Source organism: Azolla caroliniana, unplaced genomic scaffold (assembly GCF_043228905.1).
Source record: "Azolla caroliniana isolate FFs.n. ecotype wild unplaced genomic scaffold, voAzoCaro1.0.p SCAF_1, whole genome shotgun sequence".
In the NCBI taxonomy this organism is placed as follows: Eukaryota; Viridiplantae; Streptophyta; class Polypodiopsida; order Salviniales; family Salviniaceae; genus Azolla; species Azolla caroliniana.
In genome coordinates this window covers 36,969,330-36,983,069 of record NW_028230436.1, presented here as the reverse complement: position 1 = coordinate 36,983,069, position 13,740 = coordinate 36,969,330, and the positions used below count along the sequence as shown (strand labels likewise).

Below are 13,740 nucleotides of genomic sequence, written 5' to 3'. Positions count from 1 at the left end.
AGATCAAATGCTTTCTTCAAATGAATTATGACTGAATTATTTGAACCATAAGTCTTTTTTTAATTTAATAACATAGGTTATGATTAGATATGTGACCATTTAATTACAATGGTTTAAAAATGGCATTGGCAGGATCAACAAGATTTTGTATACAAAAATGATGGCAAAGTACCAGAAATTAATATTATCAATGAGTGCAAGGTATCAATCGGAAGCACATCATAATGATCTTACAAACTCCTATCCAAGTGTTTTACAATATGCATTCAAACAAAACATTCCTCTGCATTGAGTACAACCCCAAGAAGGAAATGAGTTATCCAAGAACTAACCATGAAAGGACACCATTAAAAATAGTCAAAGCTATTCCCATGCCAAAGCTTCTCCAATATGCAAGTGGTACATTATGAGGCATCAACAACACTGTCCTCATCTTATTTACTTATACATTTTGGAGCTCTAACGAATCATTGTTTTGCCATCAACCACATAGTTAAGGATTAATCTTGTATTAGGGCAAAATTTTAGGATTAATCTTGTATTTTGCCATCAACCACATAGTTAAGGATTAATCTTGTATTAGGGCAAACATGCATTCATCTAATATATATAGACATAAGTCATATTTTTTCACTAGAAGCGTCATTAATCGCAATGCTTAAAAGCTTTTCAATGCGATTTTCCAAGTGTGCCTCATGATCCTCGAGCCTTCCGGCTACACCTCCATTTTGCCACAACATAAGTGTTGGCACCCCCTTGAGTTCAAATCTTTTATCAAGCCTCCAAGGATGTGAGGGATTCCTCCATGTTGGCCTGTCTCCAACATATGCCCTCAACAATGTAAACTTCCGTTCAGAACTCTCGAATTTCTGGTATATCACAGGTTCAGCTCTCACGCAATCTACCAAAACAATAAGAACAATGAGAGGATCATGTGACCATGTCAAAGGACCCATTCGAAGCATCGAAGAAAACATGGAAGAGAAAAGAATGTGCATGGTGTTCTGTGTTGTTTTTAAGTGTTCTCCATGGAGTGCTTGCGTGCCATACATTCAAAGAGTAGGAGCTTCATCTCTAACTAGCAGACAGCACACGAGTGGCTATTATCAGTAGTTTATTGTGGCCTAATCCACAATTTTAAACATGGACCTAATCCAAAATCAAGGATTTCATCTGAATCTATATCAGTGAAAACTTTCACAACATGGAGTCATTCTGAAACCCTAAAACAAAAAGAAAGCAAAGCCATCCCTTTTCCAACATTCTAAAACAGATTGTGGAAACAAGTATCAGAAAAACAAGGACATATCGAAACTTCCGTAGGTTTCTCTTACATATTGGGGATAACGAAAACCTATGCCTCCCAATCTCTCAGGGAAAACCTTCACAACATAAGAGTCATTGGAAAGCCCTAAAACAAAAACAAAACAGAGCCATCCCTTCCAAAATCCTAAAACAGACGAACAGATCCAGACTTTCCTAAACCCTAAAACAAACAAATAGAACAGAACCACTGATTACAAAACCCTCAAACAATGAAAAAAGGATCCATTCCTTCCGAAACCCTCAAAGAACAAAACAGATCCATTCATTCAAAACCCACAAAAAAAGAGAGAGAGGGCATAGCCATTCATTTTGAAAATCCATAAAAAGTAGCCATGCTTTCCTTAATGAACCAAAAACCAAACACAGAAAGAAAAAAAGCAGAGTGTTGTCAAAAGCCATTGGAGAACAAGAACAGACCCAACTAGAAGAAGAAGATGAAGAAGAAGATAGGGAGGAAACTGACCAGGGCACCAACTGCGGCCGATGGAAGGATCACGGTTTGCGAGGAAGAGAAGGAAGAGCGGCCCATGAGACTGGGCGGTTGCAAAGACGGTGTCGAAATCATGAAGACCCGCATCCAGCATGGCAATGGCCATCTCAGTTTTCTTTCTTTCTTTCTTTCTTTCTTTCTTTCTTTCTTCCTTTGCAGCCAACAACTTGTTAATTTCTCAGACTACGAAACCTTCCTTGTCGTCCTACTTGTCCAAAAATGGGTGATTCTTCTTCTTTTGAGATCCCACGATGCCACTATCTCATGCCTTAACTAAGCCCAAACATGCCATATGGTTAAAACTCAGCTCAGACAGAAGTTATGCTTTCTCTTTCCGATGGGGGGATGGATGATACCATGTTTTTGCTTAGAACAAACCTAAATTACAACAAATCATGCCATTTTGCACTCTCTATCCTCACCTATCAAGATCCTCCAATATCATGCTCATAATGTCAATGAAGAGTATTAGCACCACTAGGTGAAGTACAACTTTTAAGGCAGATAGTAGTGCTCATTCTAGTTAGTGACACTAGACGGCTAGGAAAAAGTGTCAGTTAAATTTGGTTTGACTTATCGACACCTTTAACTCCCTAATTCTTTTACAAAATTGTGTAGCGTGATTTTAGGTAATCTTTTAATTACTCCAAGTAAATTCATCAAATTGTTAGATAATTTATAATTGCGGGTGAAGCAAATGACATAGATTGACATAATGATGGCCCATGGGGAAATCTTGTATATAAACAGGGTTGAAAAACGATCAAGCATTATCCGCTTTTCAGTTATGAATTAGTCCCATTGTCCGAGTGAAATTATGTTATTGAAGCTCTACATCAGTGTTTAGATCTAGGAATCTTCAATTTTTCCTGAAAAGGGGTTCAGAGGATGAGAAGTCTGATCAAGACTCATCCGAACTATGAATGAAGCAACAACTCTTGCTGTATTAAGGAAGCAAATGCACAACCCTCAAAGGGTTCAGACTGTCAATATGAGGATGTTGTTTTTGCTACTTTACGACTGTAAACATACAGCTAGATCTAGTGCATGTTTTTCGAGGTCAATGTTATCATGTGTTCTGCATGCTCTTACAAGACATGACCATGTTGCTACATCAGCTTGCGTCGGCATGCTCTGCAGAATATCCTCAGCTCTTTTGAAGTCTCCTGCCCGACCCAGAAGATCAATTATACAAATATAATGCTTGATCTCTGGAACTATGGCGTAATAATTGCACATGTGCACAAATATCCTAATGCCCATATTTACAAGGCCAGCGTGAGTACAAGCAGCCAAAATAGAAAGAAATGTATATTCATCTGGCGTGGTGCCGCTAAGTTCCATCTCTTCCAAGGTTCGTAAGCTTGAGGTATAATCTCCTTCATGAGCATAGCCTGCAACTAAACCATTCCATGACACAATATCCGGATCCACCAATTTCTCAAATACTGATTGAGCATTAATCATGCTCGCACAATTCCCATATGCGTGAGCAAGGGTATTAGCTAAATCTGGACCAAAATCATAACTGTTTGATGCTATTATATTATGAGTTTCCGTGCACATAGATATGCTTCCTGTCTTACCACTGATCTGTAACATGTGAATAACTGTTGCATCACTGAGAAGCAGGCTCTCGTCTAATATTTTCTTGCAAAGTTGAAGGGCTTTAGCAGCTTGGCCATCATTAGAATACGTTGAAAGCATCATATTCCGTAGTACTGTATCACATCCAGAAAAGCTATAAAAAATATTCTCTGCCCCAATTATACTCCCACATTTACTAAACAAGCTCATAAGGGAACTACAGATGACTGCATCTGAAATAAATCCCTTCATTTGGCAGTCCAGATACAATGCCTGTCCAATCTCTAAACACATTATTTGAGCTGAATTCCCTATTCCTTCATGCATTTCCATGAAAATGCAACATGCTTGCAACGTTATTGCAACTGTGTGTTTATCCGGACTGAAAACATTTTTTCTTATGTGACAATAGAAACACAGAGCCTTTCCTGGTAACCTGAGTTCAATATATGCTGAAAGCATCGCATTCCATGGCCCAATACTTTGTTTTGGCAACTGAACAAAGACATTTTCTGCTCCTATTATATTGCCAAGCTTTCCATACATGCTTATGAGAGTGCTCCCTACAAAGATATTTGAAAGTAATCCCTTTCTTCTGGCTTCGGCATGAATTGCTTGACCGATTTGTAAACATGCTAGGGAACCCTCTACCTCCATATCTTGAAAAAGAACACAACAAGCTTGCAAGGCAATGACTAGACATTGCTCATCTGGAACAATTCCTTCCTCTTGCATTTGCCTGTAAAGTTGTATTGACTTTTGTCCTTGACCATGCTCGACATACACCGATAGCATTGTGCTCCATAATACCGTGTCACTTGTGACTGGCCCATTGTAAAAGACAATCTCACTGTCAGATAAACTGCCACAATTGCCATACATGGTCACAAGGGAGCTTCTCACAAAAGTATTGGAATCAAATCCACCTCGCCGTCGGACATCAGCATGTAGCTTTTTCCCCTTCTCCAAGTCACCGACGCTCGCACAAGCTTTTAAGAGAAGAACAAACGTGTACTTGTTCGGTTCCACTTCATTGTTCTGCATATGCTGATATAGCCTCAAAGCTTCTTTATTCTCACCAGAGTTAATGAAGCCACTAATAATAGAAGTCCATGAAAAAACAGTTGGATGAGGCAACTTCTGAAATACACGTAATGCATATTTGAGGCCATTGCATCTAATCAATGTGGCAACTAGATCTTCACCGAAAGAGGTAAAAAGATCTACACCATAGTATATCATGCAGGAGTGCACTTTTTGGGCATGATTTAGAGCCTTGGTCTTATTGCAAGTGTTCAAGATCACCCAAAAATAATCGCAATTAGGGGCAAAAAGCTTATCCATGTGAACAAGCATGTGCAAAGCCCTTTCTGCATGCTCCTCTTTATATAGACAGTGAGGTACATTCTCAAAAGTAGGTGCATTTGCACTCTTCTGACTCTCATCTCGCCTGATGTCAGGGCAACAAAACTCTTTGAAGATTGGATCTTTTAAAGAACAAGGAAAAGCTTCTTTAGGTGCAACCGAAATCCCCCTGGAGCTGGCAGGTGCACAAATGTGCCTCTGTAGCATTCTCTACATTAATTTACTGAGAGTTCTAGTGTAACAACAGAAAATGAAAAACCCTAAAAAAGAACCTTTCCATGCATTCTTGTTAAGGGCATTCGGTACAAAATGAGAAAATAAAGGGGAAAGCACCAATATACCATTACAGTTTGTGCAAATCCATTACCAATATATGTCATTGTGACATATTATAATGATTATGGAGCCAAAAAGAGAAATTGTAATCGCTTCTAATTGAGTGCTTGAGTGCTTATAACTTTCTATCAACTGCTAATCACCCTCCAGCACTGATAATCACCCCAATCGAAGGAAAATGTGTAATCACCTCCAACTCAAGTGCTAGTAAGTTCCAATCAACTGCTTATCACCCAAAAATGTTCTAATCACTGCAATGGTACAACAATCACCCCAACATCTCAATCAAATACTAACAACTCCACTGTTAAAAGGCTAGCCGCGAACCAGTTCCACATTAGCACCCATAAACAATAATAAAACCCATGACCAGCTAATCATTGATCATATGAAATTGATCCCTGTTCACCGTAATAATCACCCCAATTTAATGAAAACAAACTCAAATTCAGCAATGGTCAACCCCAAGTGAGCAGTAATCACTTCCACTAGAGTAAGGGTCACACCCATCAATCAAATCCAGAGTTTAACTGATGGTGTCTTGGTTATTTTTCAAGATCAGAGGACAGCATTTCCGGAATTTCCTCAAATAGTAATGGATCAATGATAATTTCAGAAACTACACATTTGAATACAGGATCGTTGCACACAAATGTTCCCACCGATCTGTGCACAAAGTTTGCGATGCGATATACATGTAGATACTGATGCGTGGATGGGGGGGGGAAGAACAGAAGGAAACCCCTAAATAACAAAAGATGAAAACATGAATCCATACTTGTAAGGGATTACCCTACGCTTGAAATTGTCTGTCCAAGCTAGTTATTATGTACATGAGTCTCCATCGTCAGCAGGAATGAGAACAGGACAATCAATGTAAACACACACACACACACACACACACACTCTTTCTCTCTCGCTCTCTCTTTCGAAGTCTGAGAAATCACAGATCCAAGGGTAGAGTCTCGAGACGAAGAAATTGCTGAAATGCCCCTGAAATTGTTTGTTGTTCTCTTCTCTACCCTTTTTTCTTAAAAGATGTAACTTCTTTGTTTGGTCTTTCTTATAGGCCATTTTGGCCTCTTAAAAGACGACGTTAATATACATTTCTTTCTTTCTTTCTACATCCATCATCCACGCATGCCCGCCCGCCTGCCCATGTGCTTTCGCTTTCGCTATATCAATCTCTTAATCGTCAATCAGTATGATTGACCTTTGGTTTAGCACTAGTAGTAGTACCACTTGCTAATATTGGAAGATCTTCGTGATCAAGAACTCCATTACTCTTGCCTATTGGTCCTTCTATATCAATTGTTTCAAAACATCGTAGTGAGATTCTATTTTAACTTTCTTGTAGGGAGCACGCATGAAAAGATGGACATTTAATCGTGTTGAGCATGCACAAATTTGTTCCTACAAACATTATGATCATGTCTAGTCCGTGTTGGCTCTAAAATTGCGACACAATTGTACGAGTTTCATCCAGGGTTGAAGTTATCAAAGTTCCATAGCTCAAATTTCACATAGCATAGCAACAAACATATGAAATGTATATTTCAAACAAACATTTCGAGGTTCCACTAATAAAATAGAAAAGAGATATGTTCATGATCACATAACAAAACCCAAAAAATGGTCTAATGCAAATTAACAATTTCGTCAGGAACCATGGTTGGACATTGACTCAAGGATGGATGCTCCGTGGCATAACTCGAACCTACAAAATGGTGGCACCATATGCTCTAGAGTCTAGCTGTTGAGCATGGTGCATGATGAATATATAGGTTCTTTAGATCCAAACCTAGGAAATGGTCTCACACAAAGAAAGCACAATGCATGTCATGCTTTCGGGTCTTGAAACACTTTCACATTCCATGGGTTCAAGTCTACCCGAGACACTCCTTGGAAGATAGTAATATAGGTTCAAGACAATAGAAACCCTCGCGCATCATAACTCAGAAGACCCCCGAAAAACTTAGGCCTCCAGAGTTGCGCGCTTCTTGGGAACACAAACCCTAGAAATCTTGATCCCAAGATTTTCAATAGATCCATTGGAGACGAAAAGAAATAAATATCTGTTTGTTTGTTTGTGTGTGTGTGTCTCTCTCTATGTGTATGTATGTATGTACATAATGGAAACATGGATCACGTTAATCACAATCAGAAGAGAGAAACCTCAGCGGAGGCAAGAAGAGGAAGGAAGGGAGAAAAGCAAAAGCAAAAGACAAAGTCTAGTCAATTATCAGAGACAGAGAGAGAGAGAGAGAGATCTGAGTTTTTCTTATATACACCCCTCTGTTGCTCCTCTTCTGCAGAGCCATTGTCTCGCATGATGAAACTAGACTTGTGGGTTTTCATTCCACACTCAATCCAAGAAGAGGAAGGAAACAGGCGGAAATGCTCCTTCTCGACCAACGTTATCCTAGCAGGCTTCCTCAGCTCTTGATTTTCCATTAAAGCTTCAAATTGAAACCATTTCCCCACCGTCATGAGCAGTACCCAACGTCGCTCTGTTTTCGGTAGGAACTTTTTTTCTTCTTCTATCGTCAGTTCTGTCTCTTTCGGGTTTTTTGTTCTCTCGGGTGTCAGTAAAGTTAATGCTTATTGGGTTCTCTCTGGGGTCAATATAATTAGAAATTTCTGGGTCCATCTCAGAGGTCAGTAAAATTAGGGTTTTTTGAACTCTTCTCAGAGTACGGATGTTTTCCGTATTTCTCAGAGGTTAGTGAAACTAGGGTAAAAGTTGAGTTTTTTGGATCATTCTAAGAGTTCAGTAAAAGTTACTGTTTTATTTCAGGATCTATCCATGTTTATTAATGGTAATAGTATAATTTCATAATCTACTACGTTTTTAATCTATTGAAAGCGTTTTAATGGATCATGGATCATTTTCATTAAGCTACTTAAAATCACCTCAAATAATTTAATTTATGAAAAATTGAGCAGTAGTCAATGAGTGTATTACCATATGCAACTTTAAAGTTAACATGGAATACATGCTTAAATCAATTTCTGTGACACAGTGTTCATGCAAAGATTACTAAAACATTTTAACAAAGCATCATAGCGTGCCAATCTTCTCAGGGATTATGCTAATGTAAATATACCTTGACAGTGGGGAATATACCATATGATGCCACAGAAGAAGAGTTGATTCGCATCTGCGAGGAGGTTGGACCAGTCGTCTCTTTTCGGTGGGTTCAAGATCAGGAACTCCCTTTTTTTGAACGTCTCAGGCCATCAAAGAGTTTGTTCTTCTTTAGAGTTATGAAAAGCTTATAAGTTTAATATGTTGGTGTACATCTTCTGTCTATCTCTGATATTAGCATATACCTCACATGTTGAAAAAATGTGCATATGGAAAATGCTTGGTGGAATGCAACCTGGTACTTATAAGCATGCAGAACGTGTTCTTTTTTTCTCTATGGAAATTATATGTGCAAACCTTTTGCTTTAAAGCAGATGATGTCGTTACCTTGATCACGTATTTGGAAGTTGGGGCATTCTCTATTGTAAACTTTCTGAGTGATACGAACAACGCAGATAATTTTGGTTTAATTTCAGACTACGATAGCATGACATTGCATGTGATTCGCAACATTTGTGAAAGTCTTACGAGGTATTCTAATTTGTTGTTGATGCAGCCTGGTTTTTGAATTTAGTTGTACTAAACTTCTCACTAACCAATATGACGTTGTAGCAGCGGTTTGGGTGAACATGTTCGATTTTGTAAGTTCATTTTGCACACATTAACGAACAACAAAGAATATTCATTGTTTTGGTAACCAGGATAGATGTCAACAGGTACCCAAACGAAGATCATATGGGTGGTGCTTGTAGAATCGCTTATTGGTAAAATGTGAGGATGGAGGAAGTTGTTCTCCAATAAGATTTTGTTTGTAATCAATCTTAATGGTTCTTCCCGTCTGAGTATTTGGGGCGTGTGGGTTGTACAGAAGAAAAGATTCTTGTTAGTGTATTCTCATCATGATCTTGAATTTGTGTCATGACTCATATTAATTTCAAATTGTTGTATACGTTTGTGTTTTCCAGTTATATGGTATGCTACACAACTAATTGTGCCAGCTTTATGTGCCGCTATTACCCTCTCTGTCTATCAATATATTGTAACTCTTGGCTGTTGACATAGCAATATGCTGGAGTTATTTGTAAGATAATCAGTGAACCATTCATTTGTTCATGTAACCTTTGCCAAATCTTGTACAGAATAAAAGAGCTAGTGATTAGCTACTTTAAGCATCTATGTGAATGTATATGAATCCGTTTGATTACTAAAGAGAATCATGATGGAATTACATGCCTGTTGAATGCAGCATCCCAAAGAATGTCATGAGTTTCCTCATCTTTGCAAATTAATTGTAACTTTATCACCAACTTTGACTGAAGTTTTCTCCGAACATTTGGAGACAGGAAATTAAGCTATATATTTGAGGATTTTATTGACTAAAATGGCTCCTCCGTATTGGCAAAGCTTAATTTTTTGGTTTTCTCTACATGCCGACGGCAAAATAAGAATATCATGTATAAATCGATGGTCAATCCTGATAAGGACACATGAGTCAGGAAAGAATATTCTTTGATAGAAATTAAGCACACTTCAATTTACTATCATACCGGAGAAACACGTTAAGCAGATGAACACCCAAGCCTGAAACCCTAAACCAAAACCCAGAACCCAAAACCAATCAATAAGCTTCCATCCCTCTCAAGTTTTATAGACCAATTTGATGGCTCCTTCCCATTCAGATGTACATATGTTGTACAATGTTGTAGAAGACTATTATGAAATCATGGGAAAACAGTACCTCAGTCTTTGCTTTTAGATTTGATTTACAGGATCTTGCTGTTAGTCTTACCGATATGGTTTCTCTGGCAGTTTGGTACTTGACAGGGACACAGGAAAACCAAAAGGTTTTGGTTTCTGTGAGTACAGAGATGAGGAAACAGCATTGAGTGCCCGGCGTAACTTGCAGGGCTATGAGATAAATGGACGCCAATTACGAGTGGATTTTGCAGAGAATGAAAAAGGGAGTGCTGATCGGTCCAGAGAGCAGGTAAATGTGAACATATTGTTTTGGAAAAACAATTTGCTCTTCTTAGAATATGAATGATCATGGACTTGCTGATTATTTGTAGGGCCGAGGAGGGCCAGGCTTTCTAGGTAAGTATCTGACCAGAGTACTATATTAGTTTCTAGTTAGGGGTTATAGGTCTTTGATATATAAGTTAATTTTCACTTGATACTTGCAGATTTGTCCAAGCAAGCAGTTGGACCTAAAGTAGCCAGAGACCTGTCTTTACATCAAGCTGTAGGCATTACGGCTGCAGTTTCAGCTGCGGGAGTAATGGCTGGTCTTTTAGGAGCTCCACAAATGCCGATTAGATCTAATGCCACAGGCGGTGCTGGTAGAGTAGCCATGACCGACCCCCTCACTGTTTATCTAGCTGGTTTATCAAGATTCCAACTATATGAAATCATTCATCTGATGAAGGTATAATGTGAAGCCATTTGATTGATTTGGGCTTCGTGGAAATTGATGGTGGGTGATATAATGTGAAGCTTGTTTCCTATGGCAGGACTTTATCCAGCAGAATCAACAACAAGCTCGACAAATCTTGTTAGCAAATCCACATCTCACAAAAGCACTGTTTCAGGTGTCGAGATCCTCTTCTAAATGCATATGCAAATTAAATACTATCTAGTATCAAGTATATATGCGAGTCTATAAGATATCCACTCAGTGCTCACTTACGCTTTGTGGTTACCTGCTTTTCAGGCACAACTCATATTGGGATCCGTACCTCAGATGGTACGTTAAGCTTAAACTAAAACTTAAATTATTGAAGTTCGGTTAGTTCATTGTTTGTTTCCCTAGAATTCCTTGTAATGGTTTTTACTACCCACAGGGTGGGCAAATGTCTTCAATGATCACGCCTCAACAAGGGAAAACTCAAATAAATGTTTTACAAATGTCTTCAATAGTCTCATCAGAACAAGGGAAACCTCAAATAAATGCTGCAGGTCAATTACAACCCAGTGCCCAACAGCCTCAGCCTCAGCTTCAACACACTCAAAATTTCCCTTTCCAAATGACTCATCATCCACCTCAGCAGCAGTTGAGCATCCATCCAACAACAGAACTTACTCCACAATCTGCTCTGGTACAAGTACCACCAAGTACCGTTGCCTTGCCACAACATACACAGCTTCAATTGCCTTTACAACCACCTTTGCCCCCACAAGCTCGACCCCCATCACCTCTTCGAGCTGCTCAAGGAGTTGGTTCTCAGTACTCTCAGAGTCAGCAGCCACAACTTTCACAGGTTTTATTTTCGTTCAGTCTGTCCATCTCTTGATACTTATGAGGACTCTAGGGGGGATGGTAAAATATAATCATTATGGTCATCCATCACTTGGATACTTAAAGAGGACACAGACTCATTCTTCTGATCTTGGACTGTCATGGATGATTACTATGTCTTTCTTTCTCTATAGAAATATAATCTTTACTGCCAAATATCCTGTTAAAAAATTCCATTAATCATTATTTTCAGAAGTTCTAATCCTGGAAGTATTTGCAGCAACCTAGTGGAATAACCCCTCCCTTAACTGGATTACCACCATACCAAGGCATGCCACCACCTCTACCGAATCAGCCTCCTCCGCAACATTTACAGGTGAGCTAAAGCCTAATGCTACTGTCTCGTGAAAAGATTTGATAAGAATGAAGGATATGTGCATTGTCTATATGGAGGTGGGCGATAGTGGAAATGCTTACATAGTGACATTTGAATCAAAGGTATCAGCCAGCTTGACTTTAGCTGGGGTTTCTCAATCCGGAAGAGGACCTGACATGGATATGTTCAGCAATTCTGCTCAGTTTGCATCTTCTTCAAGTTCAATAGTGGGGCCTCTGATGCAAGGTACTATGGGAGAAGGAGCTGCTGGAATTATGCATCCTCAAGAATATAGCCATACTATGATACAGCCTCCAAGTCAACCGCAAACTCAGGTTAGTATTAGTGTTCAAGATTGTTATGATTGGGCAGGTGTATCAATCGTTTTTGTTTTGGACTATGTGAAGGTTTAGAGCTCATTGTTTAGTGTTTAGATTTTTATGATAAGGGAAGCTGTTGAAATTAATCATTGTTTTTCTTTCGACTATGTTCTGGTATAGTGTGTGTGTGTGTGTGTGTTTCAGGTTTCAAGGTTTGAGGTCTTCATGAATGACTGGCTGTTGAAATTAATAATCGTTCTTCTGACTCTGTTCATTTTTTAAAATGTACGGAAGTTGGCATGATTGTCACTGTTCTTCTAAAGACTCTGTTAAGTGTTTAGGTTTTAGAGTTTTATGATTTGGATAGTATCATTCTCTGTTCAGGTTTTAGAGTACATGGTTTAGGGTCTTATGATTCAGATAGTTCGCGAAATTAGTCACTGTTCTTATTCAGTGTCTGCTAAGGATTTATACATTCTGGGCAGTTGTCAAACTAATCATGATTCTTCTTCAGACTCTATTCAGATATTTTCCGAAATTAAATTATTGCCCCTGCTGTGAACTCTGTTCAGGTTCTAGGTTTTAGGTTGTAGGGTTTTGTTGATTGGGTAGTTTTTTATATGAATCATTGTTCTTCTTTGGAGTGTTTTCAGGCATATTAGACTTCAAGGTTTAGTGCTAAGTTACAAAATTAATTGTAAAATTCTTCTATGGACTTATGCTCAAGTTTTAGGTTTTCGATTTTGATTTTATCATTTTGGTAGTCATTGGAATGAGTCATTGTTCTTCTGACGATGTTCAGGTTTTACAGTTCAAGGTGTAGTCGTTTTATGATTTAAATGAATTTCAAAATTGATTATAAATTCTTCTTTGCATTCTGTTCACGTTCTACTTTTAGGGTTTATACTGTATAGTTTTTTACAGAGGACCCTCTTTTAAGTTCTAGGTATTATTTATATTTTGATGATTTGGGCTTTTATTGAGATGAATCATTGTTCTTCCTTGGTGTCCGTCCAGATTTCGCTAGAACCTGAGCAGCAAAAGGCTTTGCTACAGCAAGTTATGAACCTTACACCTGAGCAAATTAATTCTTTGCCTCCCGAGCAGAAGCAGCAGGTTCTGGATTTACAACAGGCATTCAGAAATCAAATGTTCTGAAAACAAAGAGGAAACAAATTGATTGATAAACACATGATCCTCCCACCTTATGCAAAAAGGCCGTTTTGTATTTTTAGTCTTTCGTGATGTCTTCTTCATCTTATTATACGCGGTTAGTGTGGTGGGTGAGTAATTCTTAATTTCTTGGAAAAATGATGTCTATGCGACACTCTAGGATATACTTTACCTTGACAAAGAGGTAATCAGGAAAAAATAGAGATGTTTTGAATCACGTTTGCATTCATTCTGCATCTTTATTTGGCTCAATGGGTATAATGCTTTGGCATTGGAATTCTTGGGTGAAATGTCTATGGTGTTCTAAATTTTTAATACTCTTGGATCTGGACGTACTGAGAAAGAGAGACCCCATAATTTTGAATCCCTGCAACTTATGTATTTCGCTTTGCCATGTACGATGGCATGTTTTATTCTTGATCTAAAAAAGTCAATGGTTCTCAA

At 38.5% G+C, this 13,740-nt stretch overlaps 3 protein-coding genes across 3 annotated transcripts; 1 reads left to right on the top strand and 2 right to left on the bottom strand.

The window, feature by feature from the left end:
* Window positions 1-215: 215 nt before the first annotated feature.
* On the bottom strand, window positions 216-1,984 carry LOC147870328 (Thioredoxin superfamily protein). Its single transcript, XM_087338926.1, has 3 exons — window positions 1,790-1,984; window positions 591-901; window positions 216-535 (listed from the first exon to the last, which is right to left on the bottom strand). Exons 1-2 carry the CDS (start codon window positions 1,920-1,922, stop codon window positions 621-623), a joined length of 414 nt encoding a protein of 137 aa, XP_087195052.1. The 5' UTR covers window positions 1,923-1,984; the 3' UTR covers window positions 216-535; window positions 591-620.
* A 484-nt stretch (window positions 1,985-2,468) lies between these two features.
* LOC147870327 (pentatricopeptide repeat-containing protein At4g13650-like) lies at window positions 2,469-5,416 on the bottom strand. The gene has a single exon (XM_087338913.1). It carries the CDS (start codon window positions 4,973-4,975, stop codon window positions 2,831-2,833), a length of 2,145 nt encoding a protein of 714 aa, XP_087195039.1. The 5' UTR covers window positions 4,976-5,416; the 3' UTR covers window positions 2,469-2,830.
* A 1,914-nt stretch (window positions 5,417-7,330) lies between these two features.
* On the top strand, window positions 7,331-13,740 carry LOC147870326 (cleavage stimulating factor 64-like). The gene is made up of 11 exons (XM_087339034.1): window positions 7,331-7,623; window positions 8,220-8,298; window positions 10,002-10,179; window positions 10,262-10,286; window positions 10,376-10,617; window positions 10,703-10,780; window positions 10,903-10,935; window positions 11,033-11,449; window positions 11,708-11,803; window positions 11,926-12,138; window positions 13,141-13,740. Exons 1-11 carry the CDS (start codon window positions 7,593-7,595, stop codon window positions 13,279-13,281), a joined length of 1,533 nt encoding a protein of 510 aa, XP_087195160.1. The 5' UTR covers window positions 7,331-7,592; the 3' UTR covers window positions 13,282-13,740.